Below are 27,134 nucleotides of genomic sequence, written 5' to 3'. Positions count from 1 at the left end.
AAATAGACACTGGTTCATGCTGAGAATAGATCTGGGATGTAACCTCCCATTCTCAAAAGGATATTGAGTGAAATATGTTTTAAAAAAATAATTAGGGGCTGGGAATGTGGCTTAGTGCTTAGCATGCATGGAGCCCTAGATCCGATTCCTTAGTACCACATAAATAGAAAAAACCAGAAGTGGTGCTGTGGCTCAAGTGGTAGAGGGCTATCCTTAAGCAAAAGAAGCTCAGGGACAGTGCCCAGGCCCTGAGTTCAAGCCCAGGACTGACAAAAAAAAAAGATTAGTAATACACCTATATTTGTAGGGTTTGACCTAATGTGTTACTCTTACAGTTTTAATACTTTTGGTACTTTGGAAGTTTACTACACAAATTAGTCTCAGGGCTTTGAGACCAGAGACTAAACCTTAGTCAGTACTTGATTATCATTTCGCCTTTTGATTGCCTGTATCTCTTAGCCTGGTAGTTTTTGTTTTATTTTGTTGGTGCTGGTCCTGGATCTTGAAATTGGGGTCTGGGTACTGTGCCTCAGCAGTTTGCTCAAGGTTAGTGCTCTGCCACTTGAGCCACAACCCACTTCCAGTCTTTTGGTAGTTAATTGGAGGTAAGAGTCTTACAAACTTTCTTGCCTGGGTAGTTAGGCATGAGCCACCAATGCCTGTTCAGCCTGATAGTTTTAATATAATTCTTTCTTGGACTTTAGCCTTAGTACTCCTTTATTTAATTGAAGTTTTGCTTTTACAGTTGTAACCATGTTACATTGTTTCTAATGGATCCTTGACAAGAGTGTTAGCTAGTTGTAAGCCCATTCAAAGCCAGCCTAGGCCGGAAAGTCCATGAAACTCTTATTTCCAGTTAACAAAAAGCAGGAAGTAGAGCTGTGGCTTAAGTGGTAGAGCCCTAGCCGTGAACAAAAAGCTCTGGAACAGAATCCAGACCCTGAATTGTGTTGTTGTTTTTTTTGTTCTTTTTTTTTTGTTGGTTGTGGAATTTGAACTCTGGGCTTGGGCGCTGTCCCTGCACTCTTCAGCTCAAGGTGAGTGCTCTACCACTTCAGCCACAATGCCACTTCCAGTTTCTTAATGGTTTATTGGAGATAAGAGTCTCATGGACTTTCCTGCCCAGGCTGGCTTTGAACCATGATTCTCAGACCTCAGCCTCCAGCTAGGATTATAGGCATGAGCCACTGGTGGCTGGCCCAGTCCCTGAGTTTTAAGCCCCAGAACTGGCACCAAAAGAGGGGGGGGGGAATAGTGTGTACTGCTATAGTGGTGCTGTTGTTGATATGTTTCTTGCCTCTGCCCTGTTCTAGCAAAAACTATGGTATCACAGTTAAGGAAGAGGACCAGCCACTTCTGATCCACAGGCCCAGTGAGAGACAGAGCAACCATGGCACAGTGAGTAGCAGTGTCTGGTTCATACTTTAAGCAGAAGCTCTTTGTCCTGATGGCCACTTGCAGTCTTCCTTATGCTCCACCAGAGCCTTGGTACCATGATTACACTGTGGCCAGAAACCCTGGCAGTATTTGGTCTCTCATCTAGACACAGAAACTGCTAGGACTTGCTTTTGAAGTCTCCACAAGGAAAAGCTAAATATCCACATGAGCAATTTAGGTAAAAGGAATAAGAAGTTCCTGTGCATGAAAATTAAAACTCTGGATCCATTAGGGAAGAAGACATTATGTTAACAGGGAAGGGCCTGGGGAAGTACCCTGTCACCTGACTCCTGTCTTAAATGTGAAGATTGAGGATCAGCAAGGTAAGATGAGAAGAGAGCATTCAACTTGACAGGATGTATTGTCTTACCATTGTCAGGAATCTACAAAGAGACAGAATTGGTGTTTGTTTTCTACTTTTCCCTTTCCTTTGGGCAGTTTGACTATTTTCCCTTTATTTTAATATAATAGGTATTTGTAAGGCGACTGAGTGGGAAATTAAAATGCTTGTTGTGTAGCTGAGCACAGGTGGCTCATGCCTATAATCCTAGCTACTCAGAAAGCTGAGATCTGAGGATCACAGTTCAAAGCCAGTCTGGGCAGGAAAGTCTATAACGTTCTTATCTCCAGTTAACTTCCAAAAAGCTGGAAGTAGAGCTGTGGCTCAAATGGTAGAGCATCAGCCTTGAGCACAAAGCCTCAGGGACAGCACACAGGCCCTGAGTTCAAGCCCCAGTACTAGCACAAAATAAAATACTTGTGTTTCCCTGTCCCCGCCCCTAGGGCTTTTATGTTTGTGTTCCTTAGTGGTGAAGAATATCACCATGGCCACTTAGGACTATGCTGTTTTATGTGGGCAAAAGGAAGCCATCCTCTTCACTGCCTTACTTTGCCTCTCTGTTCTCTTGTCAAAGCTCCTGAAAGGTGAAATCTTGCTGCTGCCTGAGCTTTCTTTCATGACTGGGATCCCAGAGAAGATGAAGAAGGACTTCAGAGCCATGAAGGTTGGAATCATGCTGTTCTTAGCAGAATATGCCTGCTTTGAGCAGTGATCTTTTCATAATACTTTGAGGGAGACCAGGGCCAGTTTTCTGCTGTGACTGTAGCCTGCATTGCCATCTGGGCACATCTTTTCTTCCAGGCTCTAGGTTTTCTCTCTGTGAAACATGATCTTATCCCTTCCCCCACACAGTGTAAAGAGTGTGTCACAGTGTGTTAGAAGAGTAGAGGGCATTGGATTATAGAGCTTAAAGAACCCTTTCCTCATTAGTCAGATTGACAGTGGTTAATAATTGGTCACATGACCAAAGTAAAGTTTCTGAAGAATACCAAATAAAGGCTTTGAAGGTGTAGAGGAGATAGTGAAGCCTTAACTTACCACATAACACTAAATGTAGGTGACTTATGCCTACTAGTTACTGAGAAGTAGAAATCAGGAGTATTTTGGTTTAAGGCTAGCCTGGGAAGAAAGCTGTGAGACCTCCCCCCCCAACAGAAAAAAAGCTGTGCACTGTGATGCATACCTGTCATCCAAGTTTATGGGAGAAAGCATAAATAGCAGGATTGAGCACAGTTCAACCCTGCAATAGCAAAAAGCAAGAACCCGTCTCATCAGAAAAAGCAGGTGTGGTGGTACATGCCTTCCAGCTATGGGAGGAATTGTAAAATACGTGGATTTCAGTCCATGCTGATTCAGAGAAAAATTGAGACCCTCATCTCAAAAATAATCAGCACACAAAGGACTGGAGACATGGCTCAAGTGGTAAAATGCCTGTTCAGTTAGTACATATCTCTTGAGTTCAAACTCTAGTACCTCCACCCCAAACAAAAAAAAAATTAAAAGAAAAAAACAAATGATAAGGGTAGACATTTATTGTACAAGACTAGCTGAGAGGGCTGGGAAGGTGGCTCAGTGGTAGAGCACTTGCCTTGCATGCTCGAGGCCCTGGGTTCGATTCCTCAGCACCACATAAGCAAAAAGAAAATAGCCGGAAGTGGCGCTGTGGCTCAAGTGGTAGAGCGCTAGCCTTGAGCAGAAGAGCCCAGAGTTCAGGCCCCACGACCGGACCCAAAAAAAAAAAAAAAAAGACTAGCTGAGAGTCAGAGATGGCCACAGCAATCCCCTGGACAAAATGTTAATTTTTACCACTGCTACCACTTAAGGTCTGTTCATGTTTGACCTCCTGTCCGCCACCCACCCCAATGCCACGTAGAATTTTTAATAACATCATAAAAAGCCTAACATAAAGCTGATGATCCTAGGAGAGATTTCTTTCTTTCATGCTTGACTTCTGGTATTTCTGCTTTGCCTATGTAGGTCAAGGCCTCTTCCTTATAACCCTGGGTTGCCTAATGACTTTATGATCACAGAATTATCTACATAGCTCCAGGGATGTTCTAAATAGCAAATAGAAAAAAAGAACTCACTTACCTTCACACAAATCTTCATACCCACCTATTAGATAGCACCGAATAATTATTTAGAAAGTACCTGTTATTCATTGACACTATGACAGCTACTAGGCAGAAAATGCTTTGTGCTGTCATCAAATTGGTAGTGTAGAATGACAGACTGCAAGACTAATTGTCGTTTGCTATTCTGTTGTGTTTGGCTGGATGCTGGCATACAGCTTTTTTTCCTGCCTCTCCCAAATTTTAGATATATGTATCTAAAATTTTTGCTTCTCTTTCATAGAATCTCTTAGGAATATTTAAATTCAGATGATGTTTTTAGAAAGAGATAAAGACATCACAAGAGTGAAAGAGGCAACATTTTTAAATCTTTTCCATTATTAAATTTTTAGCTTGACACTGGTAACTCATTCCTAATCCTCCCTGCTCTAGAGAATGAGATATGAGGATCAGGTTTGAAGTCAGCCTTGGCAGACAAATCCAGGAGGCTCTTATCTCCAGTTAGCCAGCAAAAAGCTGTAGCTCAAGTGGTAGATCACACAGCCTTGAGTAGAAAGGCCAAGCAAGAGCACAAGGCTTTAAATTTGAGCCCAGTTCCAGCAAAAATAAAACAAAAACAATGAAGAACCCTTTATATCTCATTCACATTTCTGTGAAAGATTTATAAAAGTCATTAGAGATATTTGAAATTTTGTAATTATTTCAGTGAAAAGCAGGTTTCTTTTAGAAACATTTCAGGGGGCTGGGAAGGTGGCTCAGTGGTAGAGCGCTTGCCTTGCATGCCTGAGGCCCTGGGTTCGATTCCTCAGCACCACATAAGCAAAAAGAAAAAAAAAAGCCGGAAGTGGTGCTGTGGCTCAAGTGGTAGAGCGCTAGCCTTGAGCTGAAGAGCTGAGGGACAGCGCCCAGGCCCAGAGTTCAGGCCCCACGACCGGACCCAAAAAAAAAAAAAAAAGAAAACATTTCAGGCATATTGGGCTTTATTTAATTTCTTATGAAAAGAAATAATACTTCTTATTTTTATTTAATTCAATTCAGGATTTGACTCAGCAGATCAACCTGAGCCCCAAACAGCACCATAATGCATTGGAATGCTTGCTGCAGAGAATTTCAGAGAATGAGGCAGCCAACAATGAGCTGATACGTTGGGGACTCTGTCTGGAGAAGGATGTACACAAGGTAAACCAGATGTGATGATGCAGCAAATGACGCTAACTGAGCCAAGGGTTAGAGAGCTTTGTGAGAGAGACATGGTGATAGCCTCTTGACCTGTCTTTAGTTTTTTAGGTTTTGCTTAGTCTTAAACTATTTTATCATCTTAGTTATGGTACTTGAATTTCCTTGACTTAATTTGTGAGTGCCAATGCCAAAATTTTCTCCCTGTTGTATTTCCCATGGATCAGAGGATTTTCATTTCTGTCCAAACAAATAGCAAGAATAATATTGAGTTACAACTTATTTTAGTTTTTTAACCCAAATTATTATTTTTTGGTGCTACTGGGCTTTGAGTCAGGACATCATGCTTGTTTGGATGGCACTCTACCACTTGAGGGACACCTCCAGCCCTATTTTGTCTGGTTATTTTGGACATGAAGGTCTATAGATTTTTCTGCCTGAACAGAATTTTTTTTCTTTGTCAATAATTAACTTGAGTTTTCTTAAGTATACTATTTCTATTCTCGATATAGGTATAAGAGAGTCTCCAACTTGTGTGGTCTCATTGTTTTATGACATACAGTGTTATGTTTGTGCAGATTTGATCCACAGTGCAGAGGCTGCATGGGTGGTGCAAAGTCCTCAGGTTTTGGTATTAACTATTTTGGCTTTGAATTCCAACTTTATTACCAAGTCATTTTGATAACTTTGAGCAAGCTGCTTTTAGCTTGTCTTAGTTTCCTTATCTGTAATGAGGATAATAATGGGTTGAAAGAATTAAGTAGGGTCTGGTGATATGGCTCAGTGATAGGTAGAACACTTGCCTAGCTTGTGTAAGGGCCTGGGTTCTATTTCCAGGAAGGAAGACTGAAAGAAAAAAAAGGATAGGGCTGGAATGTAGCCTATTTTTAACTTTATTGAGACATTTTGCCTTAGCTGAGCATAGTGATGCCTATAATTCCAGCACTTGGGAAGCTGAGGCAGAAGAATCATGAATTTAAGACAATGCTGGGCTACATCTTGACACTGTCTCAAAAAGAAAACAAAAACGCAAGAAATTTTCTTTTTTTTTTTTTGTTGGTTGTGGGATTTGAACTCAGGTCCTGGGTACTGTTCCTGAGCTTTTAAACTCAAGGCTAGCGCTCTACCACTTTGAGCCATAGTGCCACTTCCAGTTTTCTGGTGTTTAATTGGAGATAAAGAGTCTTGGGGACTTTGCTGCCTGGGCTGGCATCCTCAAATTTTAGCCTCCTAAGTAACTAGGATTACAGGTGTGAGGCACTGGTGCCCAGCAAGAAATTTTGCTTTAAATTTTCTCTTTTCAGTGTTTCCTCTAAAATACTTTTCAAAGATTGTATTCTTGGGACTCCTCTTTGAGACACCTCTCCTGATAGAGAGTTTCCACTATTTTATTTTATGGCTTTAATTGAACTTTTAAATAAACTTACTCTGTTTTCCACTGTCCTAAAAAGACGATGTTTTCTATCTGGAGTAGTTACTACCTAGACAGCACAAAGTCCTGAGTTTAAACCTCAGTATTGCCAATCAAAGAGAAGCAGACACACATGTTGTGAAGGGCCTTTCCGGAAACTCAATAGTAAAAGGAAGATACATACCTATAAGCATTTTATTTGTGTAGGCAGGCCTTTATTGACATGGACTTTCATTGTTTTTCTGCTATTCTTAAACGTTGTAGCAAGGACAAGTTTATGTGATGAGCATCAGAGACAACCGTACCAATGATATATAGATTGCTCATGTCATACATACTTTATTTTATTTTTTTGTATAGATTGATGGACGTGTTCTACCAATGGAAAGAATTAACTTAAGAAATACTTCATTTATCACATCTCAGGACCTAAACTGGAGTAAGGAAGTAACCAGAGATGTTTCCATCTTGACTGTGAGTGATTTTTGAAGTGTTACAAGAAAGAACCAGTGGCTGGGAAAGTGGTCAGTGGTAGAGTGCTTGCCTTCCATGCATGAGGCCCTGGGTTTGATTCCTTAGCACCACAAAAAAAGCCGGAAATGGCTCCGTGGCTCAAGTAGTAGAGCATTAGCCTTGAGCTAAAGATCTGGGACAGCGCGTAGGCCCAGAGCTCAAGTCCCTGAGAGACACACACACACACACACCACAAAGCTGGGCACTGGTGGCTCATGCCTGTAATCCTAGCTACTCAGGAGGCTGAGATCTGAGGATCATGGTTCAAAGCCAGCCTGGGTAGGAAAGTCCATGAGATTCTTATCTCCAATAAAGCACCAGAAAACCGGAAGTGGCTTTACGGCTCAAGTAGTAGAGCGCTAGCCTTGAGCTGAGAGCTGAGGGACAGCGCCCAGGCCCAGAGTTCAAGCCACACGACCAACAAAAAAAAAAAGAATCGGTGTTCCTCCTAAGTGTGGGAATTAGAAACAGAACATGATGTGGTATCCTCTTTTTAAGAGGAAGTTAACTGAAATCCACTTTGAATTGCTTCCTCTGCCACTTTTTTCTCAGCTTTCAGGCGTCTCTTTAGCTCATTCTTGCTCAGTTTCAGCTCGCCACCCACTTTCACGTCTTCCTCCTGCAGCGTGGCCATCTCCCCCGGGAACCGATCCGAAAGTCTTGAATTGCTTCCTAATCAAGGTCTTTCTTACACAGTAATGAGGTAGCTGAGAGCTGGGAGCCCTCTGCCTGCCCACCGACTGGATAGAAGGACATATGTTGCCATGTTTCTCATTCTTGTCTCTTTCCTTTCCTTATTTGCCTCTGAGGGTCACTGAAAGATGTATTTATTCATGAAAGAAGTCTACTGCCTGTGCCTCACAAGGCAAATAGTGCAATAACTATTTTCACAAAAGGACAATATAGTATATGTTTATATGTTTTGAGCATCTTCATCTTTGTGGTCATCTATAAAATACACAAGTTCATCTTTAAAGGTATATTGAAATATATTTAAAGAAAAATAAAAAATAGAAAAGAAAAGCACACTTAAGAATTTTTACAAGTGGGGCTGGGAAGGTGGCTCAGTGGTTGAGTGCTTGCCTTGCATGCATGAGGCCCTGGGTTCGATTCCTCAGCACCACAAAAGTAGAAAAAGCCGTAAGTTGTGCTGTGGCTCAAGTGATAGAGTGCTAGCCTTGAGCTGAAGAGCTGAGGGACAGTGACCAGGCCCAGAGTTCAGGCCTCACAACCAACCAAAAAAAAAATTTTTTTTTCACAAGTTAAATCTATAATCAATACCAAAGATATAAAAACAGAAATGTCCCCAAAGCTGTCCTACATTCTTCTCTAGTTATTACCTACACACACACACACAAACACACACACATTGTAAACTACTGTCCAGACTTAGTAAGGACATATTTTGATTGTTTTTGTACTTTACATAAATGTAGAATCATAGAGTATGTCTGGTTTCCTTGTGTTCATGCATTTCATCTATATTATTGAGTATAATTCTCATTGCTGTATGGTATTTTGTGAAGACACTATGCCACAATTTACTGATGAATCTATGTGAATGATAAGCATTAGATAAAACAGGACTCAAAGGAGTGAGAGTGAAGAGGCATTTATTTTCTGTAATAAAATATCCTCTAAAATCTTTTAAGTTGTAGGAAACTTTACAAGTAGGATGTTGTTGTTCCTAGGTGCCCATGCATTTCTGGGCTCTTTTTTACCCAAAGAGAGCAATTGATCATGCCCGAGAACTGGTTAACATGTTAGAGAAGGTGGCTGGCCCCATCGGCATGCGCATAAATCCACCAACCTGTGTTGAACTGAAGGATGACCGGATAGAGACCTACATCAGAACCATCCAGTCCACATTGGGAGTAGAGGTAATAAGCTAACTTAACTGTAACTTATAGGATCTCTCTTTCAGAGTACTTGGATACTTAATTTTAAATTATCTTGGTTGCTATTCTAGTAATAATATCTTACTCATTTGCACATAAAACACTGAGCTTAGAAAGTATATTCTCTATGCCTTTTGTTTCTGGGTTTTTGTTTTGTTTATCCCAATCTTAGGGCTTGAACTCAGAACCTGGGCACTATCCCTTAGCTTTCATGCTCAATCTGGTACTCTACCACTTTGAGCCACAGCTCTATTTCTGGCTTTTTAGTAGCTAATTGGAAATAAGAGAATCACAGACTTTCCTGCCTTGGCTGACTTTGAACTGTGATCCTCAGATCTCAGCTTCCTGAATAGCTATGACTACAGGTATGAGCCACCCATGTCTGGCCCCTTTGGTTATTTTTGTCTGTGGTAGGCTGTATTCTCCCCCCCTTCTCTCTCTCTTTCTTTCTCTCTCTCTCTCTCAGATTGAACTCAGGGTCTCCCTCTCTCTTCTTCCTCCCTCTCTCTCTACTTCTCCTTCTTCATCTCCTCCCTCTCTTTCACTCCCTACCTCTCTTTACTCTCTAACCTTTTTCATGTATAGCTAACTTAACTTTAGCTGGTTATCTGGAAAACATGTTGTACTGAGAAAGCAGCTTGGACCAGGTACCCTCTTGCACTATTCTGTACTGAGCTGCCACTTCTCTGGTTTGGCTCAAGATGTAAATTGTTCTAGTGAACAACTTGGCTGGTGGCCCATTACCTGAGTCCTGACAGCTGATCAGGAATGCTGGAGCCTGGGCACTCCCAACTCCAAGTTGAGGCTTCTCACTCTTATCTGTATGTAAATAAAGTAGAGGAAGACTGGGGAGAGAACAAAGGCACAAGCAAGGTCTACAGAAGTAATTAGCTTATTCTGATAAGATCTATCCTGGAATTAGATTATCTGTGCCTGATAGCTTTCCTCTTTTGACACACTTCTTTTTTTTTTTTTTTTTTTTTTGGGACCCATCGTGGGGCCTGAACTCTGGGCCTGGGCGCTGTCCCTCACCTCTTCAGCTCAAGGCTAGCTCTGTACCACTTGAGCCACAGCGCCACTACCGGCTTTTTTCTTTTTGCTTATGTGGTGCTGAGGAATCGAACCCAGGGCCTCGAGCATGCAAGGCAAGCACTCTACCACTGAGCCACCTTCCCAGCCCCTTTGACACACTTCTTTTGGTGTGTTGTTCAAGTTTTTTCTTTCTCTAAATAGGGTCACTCTAGGCTGACCTAGAACTTTTATCTCAGGCTGGCCTCAAACTCTCAGACTCAGTAATTTTTCTGCTACCTCAACTTCTTTGAATAGCTGAGGCTAGAAGCATGTTGTCCATAGCATGTTACTTCCTGTTGCTTGCATGTTTTCATCAGGATTTCCTCCTGACTTCCTATGCCTTCCATGTTCTCTGCAGCCTGGCCAATGGTAAGTCTTTCCTTTGAAAAGGAATAGCTCAATACTTCAGTTTAGTAAATCCCGTTTTGGAGCTTCTTTCATTCTGAGTATGAGAGTACACTTTTCATATGAGATTCATTAATACTGTTTATCACCCTTCCTTTTTATTTATTTATTTTTTTGTTGTTGGTGGGGCCAGCACGGGTGGCTCATATCTGTAATCCTATTATTCAGGAGGCTGAGATCTGAGGATCATAATTCAAAGCCAGCCTGGGCGGGAAAGTCCATGAGACTCTTATCTCCAATAAAGCACCAGAAAACTGGAAATGGCTCTGTGGCTCAAGTGGTAAAGCGCTTGCCTTGAGCTGAAGAGCTGAGGGACAGTGCCCAGGCCCAGAGTTCAAGCCCCATGACCGACAAAAAAAAAAAAAAAAAGAAACATGAATAAGGTGGACCAAGAAAGGCCTGCAGTGAATTGAACAGGGTAATCTGTGTGACGAGAAATTAAAACCCTCTATTGCCAAATTAATAATTTTTTCTTTTTTAAAGTTGTTATTATAAAGATGGTATACAGAGGTAAGTCAGGAAATTGAGTTAGTTTCTTTTTGGACAGTGTTACAGCTTCCCTCTCTCCCAGTTTTTCCTACTGCTCCCACCCCACAAATTATATAGTTCATTTCTAACATAGTGTCTAGTGAGTACCACTACCAAATTGATTTTTAATTTGTTCCCTTTTTAATGGAAACCGAAATTCAGGATTTGCATATATGTGAACCTTACTGTGTTTAAATGTTAAGTTTAAAGCAAACAGGACTGGAACATGGTAGAGTATTCACCTACCAGGTATAAGGTTATTAATTCAATCCCCAATACCACTAAGACAGATAATTAATTGGAAAGATGGATAGATAGATAATATAGGTAGATAGTGGGGCCCTGGTGGCTCACACCTATAATACTCAGGAGGTTTAGATCTGAGGATCACAGTTTGAAGCAAGCCAGAGCTGCGAAGTCTTGAGACTCATCTCCAGGTACATACCAGAAAATCAGAAGTGGAGCTGTGGCTCAAAGAGATAGAGCTCAAGCCGAAGGAGCTCAGGGATAGCTTCCAAACCCAAAATAATAAATAAACGTAAAAAGGTAGATAAGTATATATAGAGATATGATAGATTAGGTAGATAAATAGAGAGAGGGGGGGGGATGGAGAGAGAGAGAGATTTGCTGTGTTCAGCCTATTGGCTCATTGTGTTTAGCAGGTTCTACATAACTGAGTAATTGCTAGACTTTGATGTAATTGCTAGATTGTCGTCCTCTGAGAAGTCTTAACACCAGTCTTGATTTACTACAGATTACTCTGTTTGGCAGTGCTTGGCATAAGAATGGACAAACTAACTTCACTTGAGTGCTACTGACTTGAGAGATAGAGGTACAGAGAGGGATACAGTATTGCTTTTGGTATCATTTTCTCTTCCTAACCAGAAAGTAAGGAAGGACTACTGTGGACTTGTCAGTAGCTTCATTCTTCTGCATTTGTCTCTAAAGGAATGGAATCCTTAGCATAAAAGTAGTTGTTTAGTTCACTAAGAGAGTGGTACACATATTACAGGAATTGACTGCTGTAAATCAAAACCCTTGCATACTTTCAAGCCTGGTCCTTTCCCAGGACCTAAGATCACCCAGAAAATACATATTTGGTAGTGAGGGTTAGCACTAGGTAGCTAATCACAACATATTACCTATTACAGAGCATTCTGAGCCAAATACTGAGTCAGATTCAACAGCCTTTTTCTGGGTGGAATGTCCACCCTCTTTCTTTCAGTTCCTTTATTACCATAAAAGTCCCAGACAGTTTGAATCCTGACTGTGTACACTTTCTCTCCCCCAGGGAAAGCTTCAGATGGTTGTGTGCATTATCATGGGCACACGAGATGATCTTTATGGGGCCATCAAGAAGTTGTGCTGTGTGCAGTCCCCAGTGCCTTCACAGGTAAGAGAAGACAACATTGCAGCCCCCCTGACTCTTGGGAAGAGGGGATATGTGTTCAAAAAGACAAAAATAGCTTTTAGAAGCCAGGCATCTTGTGCTGTAGGGCCTGTAAGGGTAATCTGGCAGGCAGTAGGAAGCTCTCCTTCCCCAAGTATATCCTTCTCCCCAGTGATCCCTTCTGCTTGATTGAGGGAGAGATACACTGTCTGAGAGTGTTGGCTGCTTTTCCTAGAAGGTTTTAAAGAAAACCCACTCTGCAGGAGATACTTTTGTAAATTTTCATTTGTTAGGGTTGTTTATTGGTAGTATGTCTTTGCAGGCATGAATGGCTAGAGACCCTAGAATTTAATTACTAATGCCAACTATTTTATTCACTAACTTGAGTATCCCTGATATTTATGGGATGCACATGATGGATTCACCAACCATAGATCAAAAATACTCATAAAGGGGCTAGGAAGCCCTGAGTTTCATTCCTCAGTATCACATAAACAGAAAAGGCCAGAAGTGGTGGTGTGGCTGAAATGGTGGAATACTAGCCTTGAGCATAGAGAGGCTCAGGGACAGAGCCTAGGTCCTGAGTTCAAGCCCTAGGAATGGGGAAAAAAAAACACAAAAAAACCAGAAAAACAGAAAAATTACATCTGGTCGGGCACTGGTGACTCATGCCTGTAATTCTAGCTACTCAGGAGCCTGAGATCTGAGGATCACAGTTCAAAGTTAGCCTGATCAGGAGGGTCTGTGAGACTGATTTCCAATTAACCACCAGAAAGCTAAAAGTGGCATTATGGCTCAACGTGCTAGCCTTGAGCAGAAAAGCACTCAGGCCCCTGAGTTCAAGCCCCACAAGCAAAAAAGAAGAATTACATCTGTACCAGACACATAACAAACTTATTTCTTTGTGTTTATTCTCTAAACAATGCTGTATAACAGCTATTTGCACGGCAGTTACATTGTATTAGGTGTAATGAATAACCTAGAGATGATTTAGAGTATATGTGAGGATGTGCACAGGTTACATGCAAATACTCTTGTATTATATGAAAGTGTTGAGCATCAGGAAGGTTTATATATGCATGTGGACATGGTGCTGAAATGAAAGACAACTTATTTTAAATTGTTCACCTTTTCTGAGAGACTGATGCTTTTTGCCTTTTCTTATGTCTTTTGGTCCTTCATTGTAGGTCATCAATGTCCGAACCATTGGTCAGCCCACCAGGCTTCGGAGTGTGGCTCAGAAAATTTTACTTCAGATGAACTGCAAATTGGGTGGTGAGCTCTGGGGAGTAGATATTCCTCTGGTGAGTGATGCTGAGATGTGTCTTCATCATTCAGTTCAGCTGTCTAGTTATCCTTTCTTGCTGTCTATGCTGAGAATGATCTTTTTATTTGTTTGTGCTGAAGTACTTTACCACTTGAGCTTTGCTCCCAGCCCTTTTTACTTGATTTTTCACATGGGGTCTCATACCTTTGCCCAAGGCCTGTCGAAGACCTCACTCCTCCTACCTCTGCTTCTTGAGTAGCTAAGATTATAAGCCTGTGCCACCAAACCCAGCCCTAATAAAATGGTGAAAGAGAATAAAAATAAGACCTATATTTAATGATACATGAAAAATTAAATAAAATTCACTTTTCATTGTCTTTAAATACAGTTTCACTGGAACATAGTATCCTGGTTTATGTAATAGCTGTGACTGTTTTGTTATAAAGGTAGCATTGAATGCTTCCTGAAAGACTAAAGAGGTCACAGAGCCCATTAGGTCATTAGTCCTTTCATGAAAAGTGTTTGTTGATCCTTGGTCTGGATCTGACTTTGGGCATCATGTTTAGGTAGAGTCAAGTTGATTGCACTATTTCTCTTTTTTCCCATGTGTAAAATGTGGGGATGGGAGGATAATTGCTTTGGGGTTCAAATAATAGTTAAATATGGAGTAATAGATTTCCTTGATCTGAATTTGCCTTTTGCTTTTGATTCTTACTATAGAAAAAATTGATGGTGATTGGAATGGATGTTTACCATGATCCCAGTAGAGGCATGCGATCTGTGGTTGGTTTTGTTGCAAGCATCAATCTGTAAGTGCTAGCCATATTCTCTACTACATTTGATTGTCTATTTATTATAACTATGGAAGAAATGTTTTAAGTACTTGGTAGTTCAATATAAAGAATACTAACCTCCTTCCTTCTCTTATCTATTTTTTTTGTTGTTGTTGTTGGTTGTGGGGCTTGAACTCTGGGCCTGGGCGCTGTCCCTCGGCTCTTCAGCTCAAGGCGAGCGCTCTACCACTTGAGCTACAGCGCCACTTCCGGTTTTCTGGTGGTTTATTGGAGATAGGAGTCTCACGGTCTCTCCGCGATCCTCAGATCTCAGCCTCCTGAGTAGCTAGGATTACAGGCGTGAGCCACCAGCGCCCAGCTCTTCCCTTATCTCTTAATGTGATACTTGTTTATGGCCTACTTATCAAACTTGCCCCAGGTGCTAGTTTGCTCCCTACATTGTTGATTGTTTTCTCCCTAGAAATAAAGTATATTTGTTTGTTCTAATTACAAAAATGTAAGGTATGCTTCTTCCAAATATCTGCAGAAATCTAGAAAAAGTTCTTCATGGTTCATCTCTTGTTAACCACCATCAAAAGTTTGATGTGTGTGTACTTTCCAATTCTTTCTTATGTATTTACACAGTTGTGTGGTGAATATACAGTCATACGTTGCTTAGGTGATTACATCATTGTATGGATATTAGTAATGTGTACTTACACAAACTGTGATGGTCATGACATCAGGAGGTGATAGAAACTTTAAGGGACCATTGTCAAATATGCAGTTGTGGTGTATGACTCTTATGTGTGTGTGTGGGGGGCAGATGCACACACATGTATACTGATTTATTTACACAAATGAGATATACATATTTTTCCTCAATTTCTATTTTTTTTCAGTGCTGGGGATAGAACCCAGGGCTTAGTACATGCTAGACAAGCAAGTGCTCAACTACTGAGCCCACTACTCAATTTCTTAGTTTCTTTTATGCACTTAAACTATGTATTTTGAATATTTTCTATTGGAAACATTTTTGTAGGAAATAACTACAGTTATATTTATTTTGTATTTTGTATATGACTTAAGTATGTCTTCCCAGATCACTGTATGTTCTTATATTCAACACAAATAAATATTCTAGGCAGTGTTTGTTGGGTTGATCAAGAGAGAAAACTGTGTATGTGAACAGCAGACCCTGGCCTTTCTAATGTCTATTCATCTTCCTTTCTCTCTCTCCACACCACCCTGCTTAGCACCCTCACTAAGTGGTATTCGAGAGTAGTGTTCCAGATACCTCATCAGGAGATTGTGGATAGCCTGAAACTGTGCCTGATGGACTCCTTGAGAAAGTACTATGAGGTGAGGAGAACAGAAATCTTACCATTTGGAAGGTTTTAAGGACTATTTACCGAAACTCTTTTTGTTTTGTTTTATGCTGGTTATTGGGGCTTCAACTCAGCCCCTGGGCCAGGGGCTTCAACTTAAGCTACACCTCTACGTCCAGCTTTTTGATGGTTAATTTTCTTCCTGGGCTGGCTTTGCACCACAATCCTCATCTCTCAGCCTCCAGAATAGCTAGAAGTCCAGGTATATGCAACAAGGGCCCAGTTATATCTGAACTCTTGAACAGTATTCTGGTGTAGTGGAAGGATCTCAAATCAAAGGCTAGTCTCTTTTGAAAGAGTTATTGCCCAACAAGCTCAGTTCTCCTTTTAGGCTTCTGCTTGTGTAGATTAGTCCAAAGAGCCTAATGCCTCAATTCAGTTTGGTAAGTAGTAATTATTTCCCTGATTGTCAACCTGATGGCTGTAGATATAATCTTCATGTTCTTATCAAAGAATTAAGGGTAAATTTCAGCAATTAAAGTAGCTTATGAATTTACTCAGCTTTTTATGACTATCATTAGGTGCTGACTCTCTTCATTTTGGTCTAAGACAAAGGTATCCCTATAAATCACTTCCCTGTAAAAGAACTCCAAAGAATGCTAACCATGGAGAATTACTGTCATTAAGTTGATAATTAGGTCTGGAACAGTGAGCAAGCACAGTACTGTTTTGTTTTGTTTTTTTTTTGCCCGTCCTAGGCCTTGAACTCAGGGCCTGGTTTCTATCCCTGAGCCTCTGTGTGCTCGAGCCTAGCACTCTAGTACTTGAGTCACAGCACCACTTCTGGCTTCTTCTGCTTATGTGGCACTGAGGACTCAAACCCAGGGCTTCATGCCTGCTAGGCAAGCACTCTGCCACAAGCCACATTCCCAGCCTAGTACTGGCTTTTGCCTTGGTCAGTACAGTACATCAAAGGAAGCACTGAGATGTGCTTGTAGTCCAGGGCTAGTCCTTTATGTAGAAATTAGAGTCTGAAACCATTTGTGTCTTTTTCTTTTCCCATGCTTATAATACTGGGGCTTCAGCTCAAAGCCTCATACTCTTGCTTGGCTTTTTTTTTTTTTTTGCTCAAGGCTGGTGCTCTACCACTTGAACTATACATCTACTTCTGGCTTTTTACTGGCTTACTGGAAAAATATTTTATCACATTTGTTTGCCTGGTCTGGCTTCAGAACTCAGCCCATTGAGTAGTTAGAATTACAGATGTGTGCCACTGTGTCTGGCTGTTTGTTTTTAAAAACAGTTATTGTTTGTGTTTATGTGTTTTAATTTTTATTATAAAGGTAATATACAGAAGAGTTATAGTTATATAAGTCTGTGTGTGTTTGTTTAACAAATACTGGCATGCCAAGGTTAAGAAACCCTGAGTTGTGATCTGACACCTTAAGAGTCATACTTTTTATACAAGATTGTTATTGGAGGCAGGAGGTAACTGAAGTTCTTTTGTGGAAGTGGAGGAAGAAGATGCTAGCCTTCTCTCTCCACAAAACAGTACGCCAAACTAGGCAGTAATTCCAGTTTCTGTGAAGATAAAATATATGTTGTAAATGTTGGAGTACTTGACATTTTTTAGCATAAAAAAGAGGGAAGCCGGGTGCTGGTGGCTCACACTTGTAATCCTAGCTACTCAGGAGGCTGAGATCTGAGGATCGTGGTTCAAAGCCAGCCCAGGCAGGAAAGTCCATGAGACTCTTATCTCCAATAAATCACTAGAAAACTAGAAGTAGCACTGTGGCTCAAGCAATGGACCACTCGCCTTGAGCTGAAGAGCTGAGGGACAGCAACCAAGCCCAGAGTTCAAGCCCCACGACCGACAAAAAAAAACAAAAAAGAGGGAACAATTATACAATATTTGAAACACAGACTTAAACTTCCAAGAGATTCTAGGTGATTTTTTTTTTTTGGTTGGTCATGGGGCTTGAACTCTTGGCCTGGGCGCTGTCCCTCAGCTCTTCAGCTCAAGGCAAGCACTCTACCACTTGAGCCACTGCACCACTTCTAGTTCCCTGAGTGGTTTATTGGAGATAGGAGTCTCACAGCTTTTCCTGCCTGGGCTGGCTTTGAACCATGACCCTCAGATCTCAACCTCCTGAGTAGCTAGGATTACAGGTGTGAGCCACCAGCGCCCAGCTTTAGGTGATTATTTTTAACCAGAGTTCTTTGAAATCAAATTTTCATGTAACGAATAGTGAATATATGTAAATAATTCTTAAATCAAATTCATAATTTAGCTCTTGAGGGGAAATGTGAACAAAAACCTAGAATGAGCACATTTCAATCAAAACTAAAATTAAACTGAAGTACTTTTTTCCAGAAGAGAGGGCAGTACTAGGGTTTGAATGCTTGCTAAACTGGTGCTCTACCACCTGAGCCACACCTTTATCCATCCAAAGTACTTGCAAGTGGACATGTAGGTTAAAATGGAACCGAACTATTTTCTGGAGTATTTGAACACAACCTGAGCATAATTACTTTCCCCAAACAGGGAAACAGTTATTCTTTAAACTGATTTGAGCCAGCATTTAATTAGCTACAGTACAAATATTTCACATTACCACCAGATTGTAGAATAATATTTAGTAAAAAACCCTTCTACTTGTCAACAGCTTTGGGTATTACAAGTATGTCAAATGCAAGGATGGTAGATGTGTGGCATGTGTGTTCATTTGTTAGAATTTTTCAGACATTTTATGTTCTTTGCCTAGACAGTTATTAATATTAAATCCAAGTATAAGGAGGACTGACTCAGCCCATAATTTTCTTGTTGTTCCCTTTAACTTATTCACTTTGATGATATGCTTTATGCCTGTGACTCACACCTTGCTGTTCCTTTCATACTTTATAACACCTGGCCTGTTTTACTACCCTGAGAAAATCTAGAAATGACTAGCAGCTTTTTAATCCCTGCCTATCAAGTACGTAGCTCTAGGGCCAACTGTCAGAGGCATCTACTACCAGGTCTCCAGGCTACACAATTTGAATGTGCCCTATCAGTCATTTCATCCAAGTGAACCATATTTCAGGTGAACCATTGTCTACCTGAAAAGATTGTTATGTACCGTGATGGAGTGTCGGATGGCCAGCTAAAGACAGTTGCCAACTATGAGATTCCTCAGCTGCAGAAGTGTTTTGAATCTTTTGAGAATTACCAGCCCAAGATGGTGGTGTTTGTAGTTCAGAAGAAAATCAGCACCAATCTGTATCTTGCTACCTCCAAGGACTTTGTGACTCCATCCCCAGGGACTGTGGTTGATCACACGATAACAAGCTGTGAGTGGTAAGTTAGCAAAAAAGGTAGTTCCTCATGTGGGAAAGAATAGATTGCTGAGTATTGCCTGGACAGGTGTACAATGGAATCTTAGAGATTTGTACTGTAAAAAATAAGGCCTAGGCTAGAGATGCAGCTCAGAATCACTTGCCTACCATGAGTGCTATCCCAGCAACACATTATTGCATACATGTTCACATGTGTGTACACATACACACAAGCTTTTTTTTTTTTAATTTAGCCAAGTTTATGGTCAGAGAAATTTTTCATGAGATAGGCAGTACCCTGAGTCAGTGGAAGTACAGAGAACTCTACCCAGCAGCCTGGACATACAAACTTGCTTAAAATATAAATAGCAAAGCTTTTACCTCTTAGGTATAATTTATTCCTCCCTCCCTCCCTCCCTTCCTTCTTTTTTTAAAAATTGAGACAATCTGGCCATGTTGTTCAAGTTGGCTTGTAACTTTGCAGTGCTCTTGTCTCAGCCTTCCAAGTTGCTGCAATTATAGGCATGTGCCATCATGCCCAGCTCTGTATAAAATATTGAACATACATTCCTTCCCTAAAACAGCATATGCTTAAGAAACCCCTTACTTAAGGAATTTCTAACGTGATAAGCAAGGAGGCCTATGTTCTAATCTTGGTTTGGTTCTTGTGTGTTCTTGATCCAGTCATTTATGTCTCTGAGACTTTGGTGAAAGATGCCCAAGATCCTTTGCAGTGCTCTCTGACCAAATCCAACTATCTGTTCATTAACTGGTACTTTTCCTGACTAGGGTGGATTTCTACCTTCTTGCACATCACGTGCGGCAAGGCTGTGGCATTCCTACACATTATGTCTGTGTTCTCAACACTGCAAACCTGAGCCCTGATCACATGCAGAGGTGAGTCTATCAGGAACTCTCTCTCACTGTAATTCAGACCAGCTGGCTAAGGTGAGGTTACTGCCTCTGCTAATAAATATTTTTACCCCTCACCTTTTTTCGCATCTTTTGTTTTTGTGTTTTGGTGCCAATCCTGGGGCTTAAACTCAGGACCTGGTGCTGTCCCTGACTTTTTGCTCCAGTCTATCACTCTTCCACTTGAGCCACAGCTCCACTCCTAGATTTTTGGTGGTAAATTGGAGATAAGAATCTCACAGACTTTTCATGCCTGGCTGGCTTTAAACAGCGATTCTCAGATCTCAGCTTCCTGAGTAGCTAGGATTACAAGGCATGAGTTGCTAGAGCCCAGCCTCAGATCTTTGAATAGTATATGTTTTTAAGGAGTGTTTGATAATCCTAATTCTACATTAAAATGAGTTGAAGAGCCTTGGTAAAAATACTGATGCCAGACTTCCAATCAGAACACCTTAAGAGGGTGTGTGTGTGTATGTGTGTGTGTGTGTGTTGAAGAGCCTTGGTAAAAATACTGATGCCAGACTTCCAATCAGAACACCTTAAGAGTGTGTGTGTGTGTGTGTGTGTGTGTGTGTGTGTGTGTGTGTGTGTGTGTGTGGCTGTTGTTTTGTTCTGTTCTTTTTTCTTTTTAGTTCTGAGACCAGGGCTTGACCTGATGCTTTTACTCATTAACTGACACTTTGCCAACTGAGCCATGCCTCCAACCCATGTTATTTTGCCAGTACCAGGCCTTGAACTCAGAGCATTACATTCTTCATTGGTTTGGCTTTTTCACTCACAGCTGGCCTACTCTACCAATTGAGTCATGCCTCCAGTCCACCATTGGCTGGTTAATTGGAGATGGGTCTGAAGACTTTCCTGCTGACCCTGGCTTCAAACCTCCATATTCAGATCTTAGCCTCCTGAGTAGATAGAATAACAGGCATGTGGCACTAATGCCTGGCTGTTTTATGTTTTTTAAACAGGGAGGATCTCGCTGTGTTGCCCAGGTTGCTCCAAGTTCTGGGCTCAATCAGTCCTTCCTCATCAGCCTCTACCAAGTAGCTGGGAATACAGATACATGCTTCCAGGTCCCCTAGCATTGTTATTAAAAACTTTTCCAGGTTACTAAGGTTTGGGACCCACTGTCTTTAACTTCAGAGTATATAAATACTCTATAAGGTACTCCTTCTGCTGACTTTGCCTACAGACAAAAAAAGTGTTCTCTGCCCTGGGAATGTGGGTGCTTAGTGGTAGAGTACTTGCCTGGTATGTATGAAGCCCCGGGTTTGACTTCTCAGTACGACAAAAACAGAAGAGTGGTTCTGTGACTCAAGTGGTAAAGTGTTAGCTTGAGCAAAAGAAGCTCAGGGACAGGACCCAGGCCCTGAGTTTAAGCCCCAGGACTGGCCAAAAAAAAAAAAGTTTTCTCTGCATGTTGATTTGATTTTCTTACTTTAATATACAAACATGAGATAATTAGAAATGAGAGGCTTTACCCATCCTCTGACTTAGAAAGAATGGCATCATGTATTCCAGGGTTCACCAGTTGCTAGTGAATGTATTGTGTCACATCTCCAAGCATTATCCTACCCTGAAATGGAGGTGGAGGGTGATAAGGATCATACTTTATTCTTGCCTTACAGGTTGACTTTCAAACTATGCCACATGTACTGGAATTGGCCTGGTACCATCAGAGTTCCAGCTCCTTGCAAGTATGCCCACAAGCTAGCTTTCCTGTCTGGACAGATCTTACATCAGGAACCAGCTATCCAGCTGTGTGAGAACCTGTTCTTCTTGTGATGGTAGCCTAGGAATAGGCTGGCAAGGAGAAATTGGACTTCTAACTCAGCTGCATCTCTTACAGAATCGACATACCAAAGTGGCATTTATGTCAGCATTCAGTCTTTGCTTTCTCCAACCTTGTAGAATAAGATTTCTTTTTTGTGTGTTAACATCTGATATCAACAAGAAGCAAGTTTCTTAGTCTCAGATATAAACGGGCTTGCTGCCAATGGTACTGCAGTACTGCTACTGCTTAGAGTGGTATGAATGCAGGATGGGCCATTAAGAACTTCCCAAGGTAGATAGATGTATGTTTATCATGTGGAAGGCCCCAAATATCTCATATGTCAGTAAAGAGCTCCCAAGACAATATGAGCTTTTTTGGCCAGTAGAGACAGCACTTACACCTAGAAGTTGTGCTTAACAGAATTACTGCCATTTCTAGTGCCATAGGTGATAATGAAGTCATTGCAAATGTCTTAGAGAGTTACTTTATTTGAGCAACTGAAACAGTTAAAAATTAGTCTGTAAGGCAGAGTTTTTCAGAGATCTTGCTGTTGCTGACATCTGTGGAAGGCATGTAGTAAAATAGTTTGTGGCACGGTCAGGCAGGCCCTTGCTGTCTAACCTTTCCTGGAGAGGAGCTTAATGACACCTGTAATGACTTAGTTTAAAAGTAGCTTGCAGCTATGCCTTGGCTTTCTGAATGTTTAGCTGAGCTTTTTCTGACCATTTTGGTTACTATGTACTATATTACTTTCTTGCTCCTCCAACACACACATTGAAAAGGTGGGTTTGTAAGGCAGAGTTTGCTCTTTGTGACTGGTCTGCAGCAAGTTTCAGGGGTTTTTCTTTTTGTTTTTGTTTTTATGCTGGTCCTGGGGCTTGAACTCAAGGTCTGAGCATTGTCTCTGACCTTCTTTTGCTCAAGGCTAGCACTCTACCACTTGAGCCACAGCGCTGCTTCTGGCTTTTTCTGTTTTTATGTGGTAGTGAGGAATCAAACTCTGGGCTTCATGCATGCTAGGCAAGCACTCTACTACTAAGTCATATTCCCAGCCCCAAGTTTGAGTTTTTAAGTAACAATTTCAACAGAAAAGAATGGAGCAGTTAGGAGAGTTCCGGGTAGTTTTGAGTTTTTATTGACCCTTTCTTGGAGATGCATAGCCTTTGCTTTTGTATTGTCTGTGAGATAGAACATTTCTCTTGCAAATGAAGCTCTTGCAGCTGTGGGCTCACTTAACTAGGAGTTTTCCAGAATCCAGAAGCCATCTGGGTAAAACTATATACTCTTGCAAAGTCTAGACTGTAGTCACCAGACCTTTGAATCTCAGTGTTGTGAGGAAGCGATGGTTTTCTGCGTGGCTCTCCCCAGTCCTGTCTCAAAACCATCCAGCTCTTTCAGGCCATCTCTGTTTTACTGGACTTTCAAAGCAAAATTATTTAACATTTTCAAATTTCTATTTGTTTATTCATGTTTTTATATGATGGAAAAAGAGGAGATAGAGCAGAAATGCTCATTTTAAATGACAGAGTACTGGTGCTAGGAATTTAGCTTAATGGTACAACATTTCCCTAGCCAGGTGCAAGGCCCAGGTTCAATCTGCAGCGCTGGAAATACAATATGGAAAAATAAAACAAGAGTGTATAGAAAAAGGTTAGCCTTTAAAGCTATCTCAGAGAAGAGACTAGACTGGAGATACAGCTCAGTGGTAGAGTGCTTGCCTAGCATATGTAAGGCCTTGGGTTTCATCCCTGGTACAGCAAGAAAAGAAAAGAAAAAGGGCACCAAGTAAGCTTTATCTATTGTAACACCAAGAGGCTGGGAAGGGATGAGCATCGATGGTCCTCGGGTGCACTCCTGGTTTTAGTTGGAGCCCCCTTACTGAGGCAAGGCTCAGACTTGGAATTTAAAAGCACTGAGCCCAAAGAGATTGAACCACTGATCTCTGGCTGAACAGCCCCATTTTCTCATTTTTCTTTTGAAGCATTTTGAATTTCTCTTTTGAAGTTGGATTTCCTAATAGTCTTTTTCTCTTAATCAGAACAAATACTTGAATATAATGCCTAATATCTCCACTTTTTACTCCTAGTGTTCTATTCATGTGTTTTCAGTTTCAATGTCAAATAGTTGGGTTAACATAAGGTGGGAAATAAAAACAAATTTGTATAAATGTGTAATTTGTTGGAAAGTGTTATTTATATGTCAAATGTATACAGTTCCTTTTCCTTCAGAGAGCTGTACCACCAGATTGTCCATTATTCTGCAAGCCAGGTGCACTTGTGTTAGCTAGGTAATTTCACCCTGAGCAGGGCAGGAATGCTTAACCAGAAAACATTCTGGCAGTCTTACCTCAGAGACTAATGAGGCATATATACATTTTATGTGTGTTTTCTCTTCCCATAGGTTCCATTTGCCTGGAGAGTCAGTTAATGTCCAAGTGTGGCTCTCCACCCTTTATGAAATGTCTGTCTTTTACCTATACTTTCTGGTGTATCTGCTTCCTTTTTCTGCCCGTTGGCTTTACCATTATACCTGTCAACAAAACAACAAAATCTCACAGAAATTAATGAAATAGAAAACAGAAACAAGGGCTGGGAATGTGGCTCAGCGGTAGAGTGGTTGCCTCGCATGCATGAGGCCCTGGGTTCAATTCCTCAGCACCACATAAATAGAAAAAAAGGCCAGAAGAAGCACTGTGGCTCAAGTGGTAGCATGCTAGCCTTGAGCTGCAGAGCTCAGGGACAGTGCCCAGTTCAAGCCCCACGACTGACCTCCCCCCCGCAAAAAAAAAAGTAAGTGGAACCAGAACTTGGTTCTTTGAAGAGATTAACAAAATGGCAGACCATTAATTAGACTGATCAGTAATAAAGACTCAAATTGCTAATATTCACACATTCCTGGAGGTCACTTGTAACCAAGCATGTATCCTTAGCTGTCTTGCTTGGCTGTGAATCTATCAGATGGGAACAGGAATCACAATTGAGACTTCTTTTTAACCCTTTGGCTGACAGTGTGTAAGATGCTAGCACGAGTCCTCAGAGCTGCAAAGGACCTTCACATCATCACCAGTCCTTTTTTTTTCTGGTCATGGGGCTTGAATTCGGCTTGGGCTCTGTCCCTGAGCTCTTCAGCTCAAGGTAAGCACTCTACCGCTAGAGCCACAGCACCACTTTCGGTTTTCTGATGGTTTATTGGAGATAAGAGTCTCAGACTTTCCTACCTGGGCTGGGTTTGGATCGCAATCCTCAGATCTCAGCCTCCTGAGTAGCTAGGATTACAGATGTGAGCCATTGGCGCCTGGCTCCCACCAATCCTTTTAAATTTGTTAAGCCATGCCGAATATAGAAACCACATTTTTTTTTTTTCTCAAAAACTGTAAGCACTGGAGAAATTGGTCATTGATCTCACAGGCTGTAGAAAAGCTATGGACTCTTGGCATATAAGTTCTTAAAGATACAGAGGTGGGAGAGGAAGATAATTTTGTCCCCTTTCACCACACAGTACCTAAGGGGGTATTGGTTTCTGAGTCCCTGGCTCCACTCTGCACAGCCAAGGTGGGAGGAGGAGCTCTCCATTCTCTGCTTTTTGCCTAATGCTGTTTCCCTCACTTCACATAGGGGAAATCTGTCTACATACTTTTGGCACAAAGACATGGTTTGAGCAGAACAGCAACAATGTTCTATCAGTTTCTGGTGCTCAGTTATCTTAAATATTGCCCAGCATCAAACTTGGTGTGTTGGACTATTCATTCATCCAGCAAATATTTCTTGAGAGTTGGTTATGTGTAAGATGTTACACTAGATGTTATACTGAATTTCTTAAAATCCAGGCAGATTGCGTCTAATATTAGGAATAGAAATGAGGTACATGGAAAGGAAAAGTGGATCATAAGCCTTATTCTGTAGATCACAATCCAATAAAGGTCATGGAATCAATTTAGTGAGATGGTTACTTTTTTTTTTTTTTTTCCCCAGACATGGAGCTTGAACTCAGGGCCTAGGCACTGTCCCTGAGCTTCTTTTTGCTCAAGGCTGGCATTCTACCACTTGAGCCACAGCGTCACTCCTGGCTTTTTCTATTTATGTGGTGCTGAGGAATCAAACCCAGGTCTTCATGCATGCTAGGTAAGCACTCTACCACTAAGCCACATTCCATCCTTGTTACTACTTTTTAAAAAGGAATTATGTATTACCAGTGCATTGAGTATTATTAACATTTTGTGGGTTTTGTTGTAGTTTGCTTTTTGTGTGTATGTGTGTCCTGGGATCAAACCCAGGGCCTCCCAAATGCTAGACAAGCACTCTTCCACTGACCTATAACCCCAGTTGACATTTTGTATAATGTTTGGTGTATTATTTATATTGGAGTAAGGTATTTTCTAATGTGGATTATGGTAAAAAAAAATTCCAGTGTGGTGGTTCATACTTATACTCTAGAGGCTGAGGCAGAACACCTTAAATTTGAGGCCAGCCTGAGTTATAAAGTGAATGAGGCCCAATCTAAAGAGAAAGAAGAATTAGAAAGGAGGAAAGAAGAAAAGAAGGAAGGAGGTCAAATATACTTCAGAATAATAGAGACTTTTGCGGGAGAGGGGGAGGAATTGTTAGGATTCTAACAATGACATACTTAAGTTGTGGGGTGGAGGGGGTAAAAGGTAGGACCAGTGGGGCACTGAACTGGCACTATGCATGCAGAACAATGACAATGTAGGATTTAACATAAACCTATAGAATTGGGGAGTCTAGAAATGGGGACATGACCTTTTGATTTTGAGCTACGTTAATAATTAATTGTATGCCCCTCTGGGATTACTGATAGCTTATCAGTGTTGGTTGCCCCTATGGACTTTGGCAGCTCTCTCTACCTTTAGTGTGGTTGCCGACAAGTGAGAATGGCATGCTAGGCCCTATGGTGGGTGTCTGTCCTTCCTCCTCTCCCTTCTCCGCACTTTCTGAGTGCTTGAATACCTAAATTTCCCAGGAATAGCATTATTGTATTGACTGGAGAAAAGAAAACAACCATAGAACTACTTGCTATAGCAAGAAAAGAACTTTTCAAAAAAAATGTGTTTATGGACTTCATACTCTCCAGGGCTCTATGTATTTGAAGTATTTTATTTCTGGTGGGTTACACTTTTTTTTTTTTCCATTCTTTAAGGAAAAGCCTGATGAGGGACTTTTTCTGACAGCCCTTTGCATTAGTCACAAGTGAATGACATAAGGTCGGCAGAACAGCAAGTTTAACTAAGAAATACAAATATAAAGGGCTATTACAGAGATGAAAGAGCTCTGGGGAAATTTCTGCAAGAGTTATCATTACCTTAAATTTACTTGGAAAATAAATGAGAATTCAATAGCATTTTTGTCCCCCTTACCCACTGGAGCATTGTAATTACAGGGTTTGGATAAATGAATTTTAGAAATCCCAGGGTCCTGCAAGTCTCTTCTTCCAGAGTGACCAGAAGATCCATCGCTGGCTTCACTGCTGCTTTCCCATCCTCTCCCCAGCCCTGAGAGCAGGCTGAGGGGCG

The 27,134-nt window shown here is 41.2% G+C and overlaps 1 protein-coding gene across 1 annotated transcript in view; it reads left to right on the top strand.

Annotated features, from left to right (window-relative positions):
- Piwil2 (piwi-like RNA-mediated gene silencing 2) overlaps nucleotides 1–21,778 on the top strand; it is a 34,560-nt gene extending 12,782 nt beyond the window's left edge. The window contains exons 10-21 of the mRNA XM_013034413.1: nucleotides 1,314–1,398; nucleotides 2,352–2,441; nucleotides 4,888–5,028; nucleotides 6,797–6,910; nucleotides 8,641–8,829; nucleotides 12,143–12,244; nucleotides 13,429–13,545; nucleotides 14,229–14,317; nucleotides 15,538–15,643; nucleotides 18,693–18,946; nucleotides 19,714–19,821; nucleotides 21,462–21,778. Coding sequence (XP_012889867.1) covers nucleotides 1,314–1,398; nucleotides 2,352–2,441; nucleotides 4,888–5,028; nucleotides 6,797–6,910; nucleotides 8,641–8,829; nucleotides 12,143–12,244; nucleotides 13,429–13,545; nucleotides 14,229–14,317; nucleotides 15,538–15,643; nucleotides 18,693–18,946; nucleotides 19,714–19,821; nucleotides 21,462–21,618 — 1,552 coding nt within the window. The 3' untranslated portion in view covers nucleotides 21,619–21,778. The remainder of the gene's footprint in view (nucleotides 1–1,313; nucleotides 1,399–2,351; nucleotides 2,442–4,887; nucleotides 5,029–6,796; nucleotides 6,911–8,640; nucleotides 8,830–12,142; nucleotides 12,245–13,428; nucleotides 13,546–14,228; nucleotides 14,318–15,537; nucleotides 15,644–18,692; nucleotides 18,947–19,713; nucleotides 19,822–21,461) is intronic.
- The last annotated feature ends 5,356 nt before the right edge of the window (nucleotides 21,779–27,134 follow it).

The sequence above is a fragment of the Dipodomys ordii genome, unplaced genomic scaffold (genome assembly GCF_000151885.1).
Source record: "Dipodomys ordii isolate 6190 unplaced genomic scaffold, Dord_2.0 Scaffold189, whole genome shotgun sequence".
In the NCBI taxonomy this organism is placed as follows: Eukaryota; Metazoa; Chordata; class Mammalia; order Rodentia; family Heteromyidae; genus Dipodomys; species Dipodomys ordii.
This window is presented reverse-complemented; position numbering and strand designations above follow the sequence as displayed.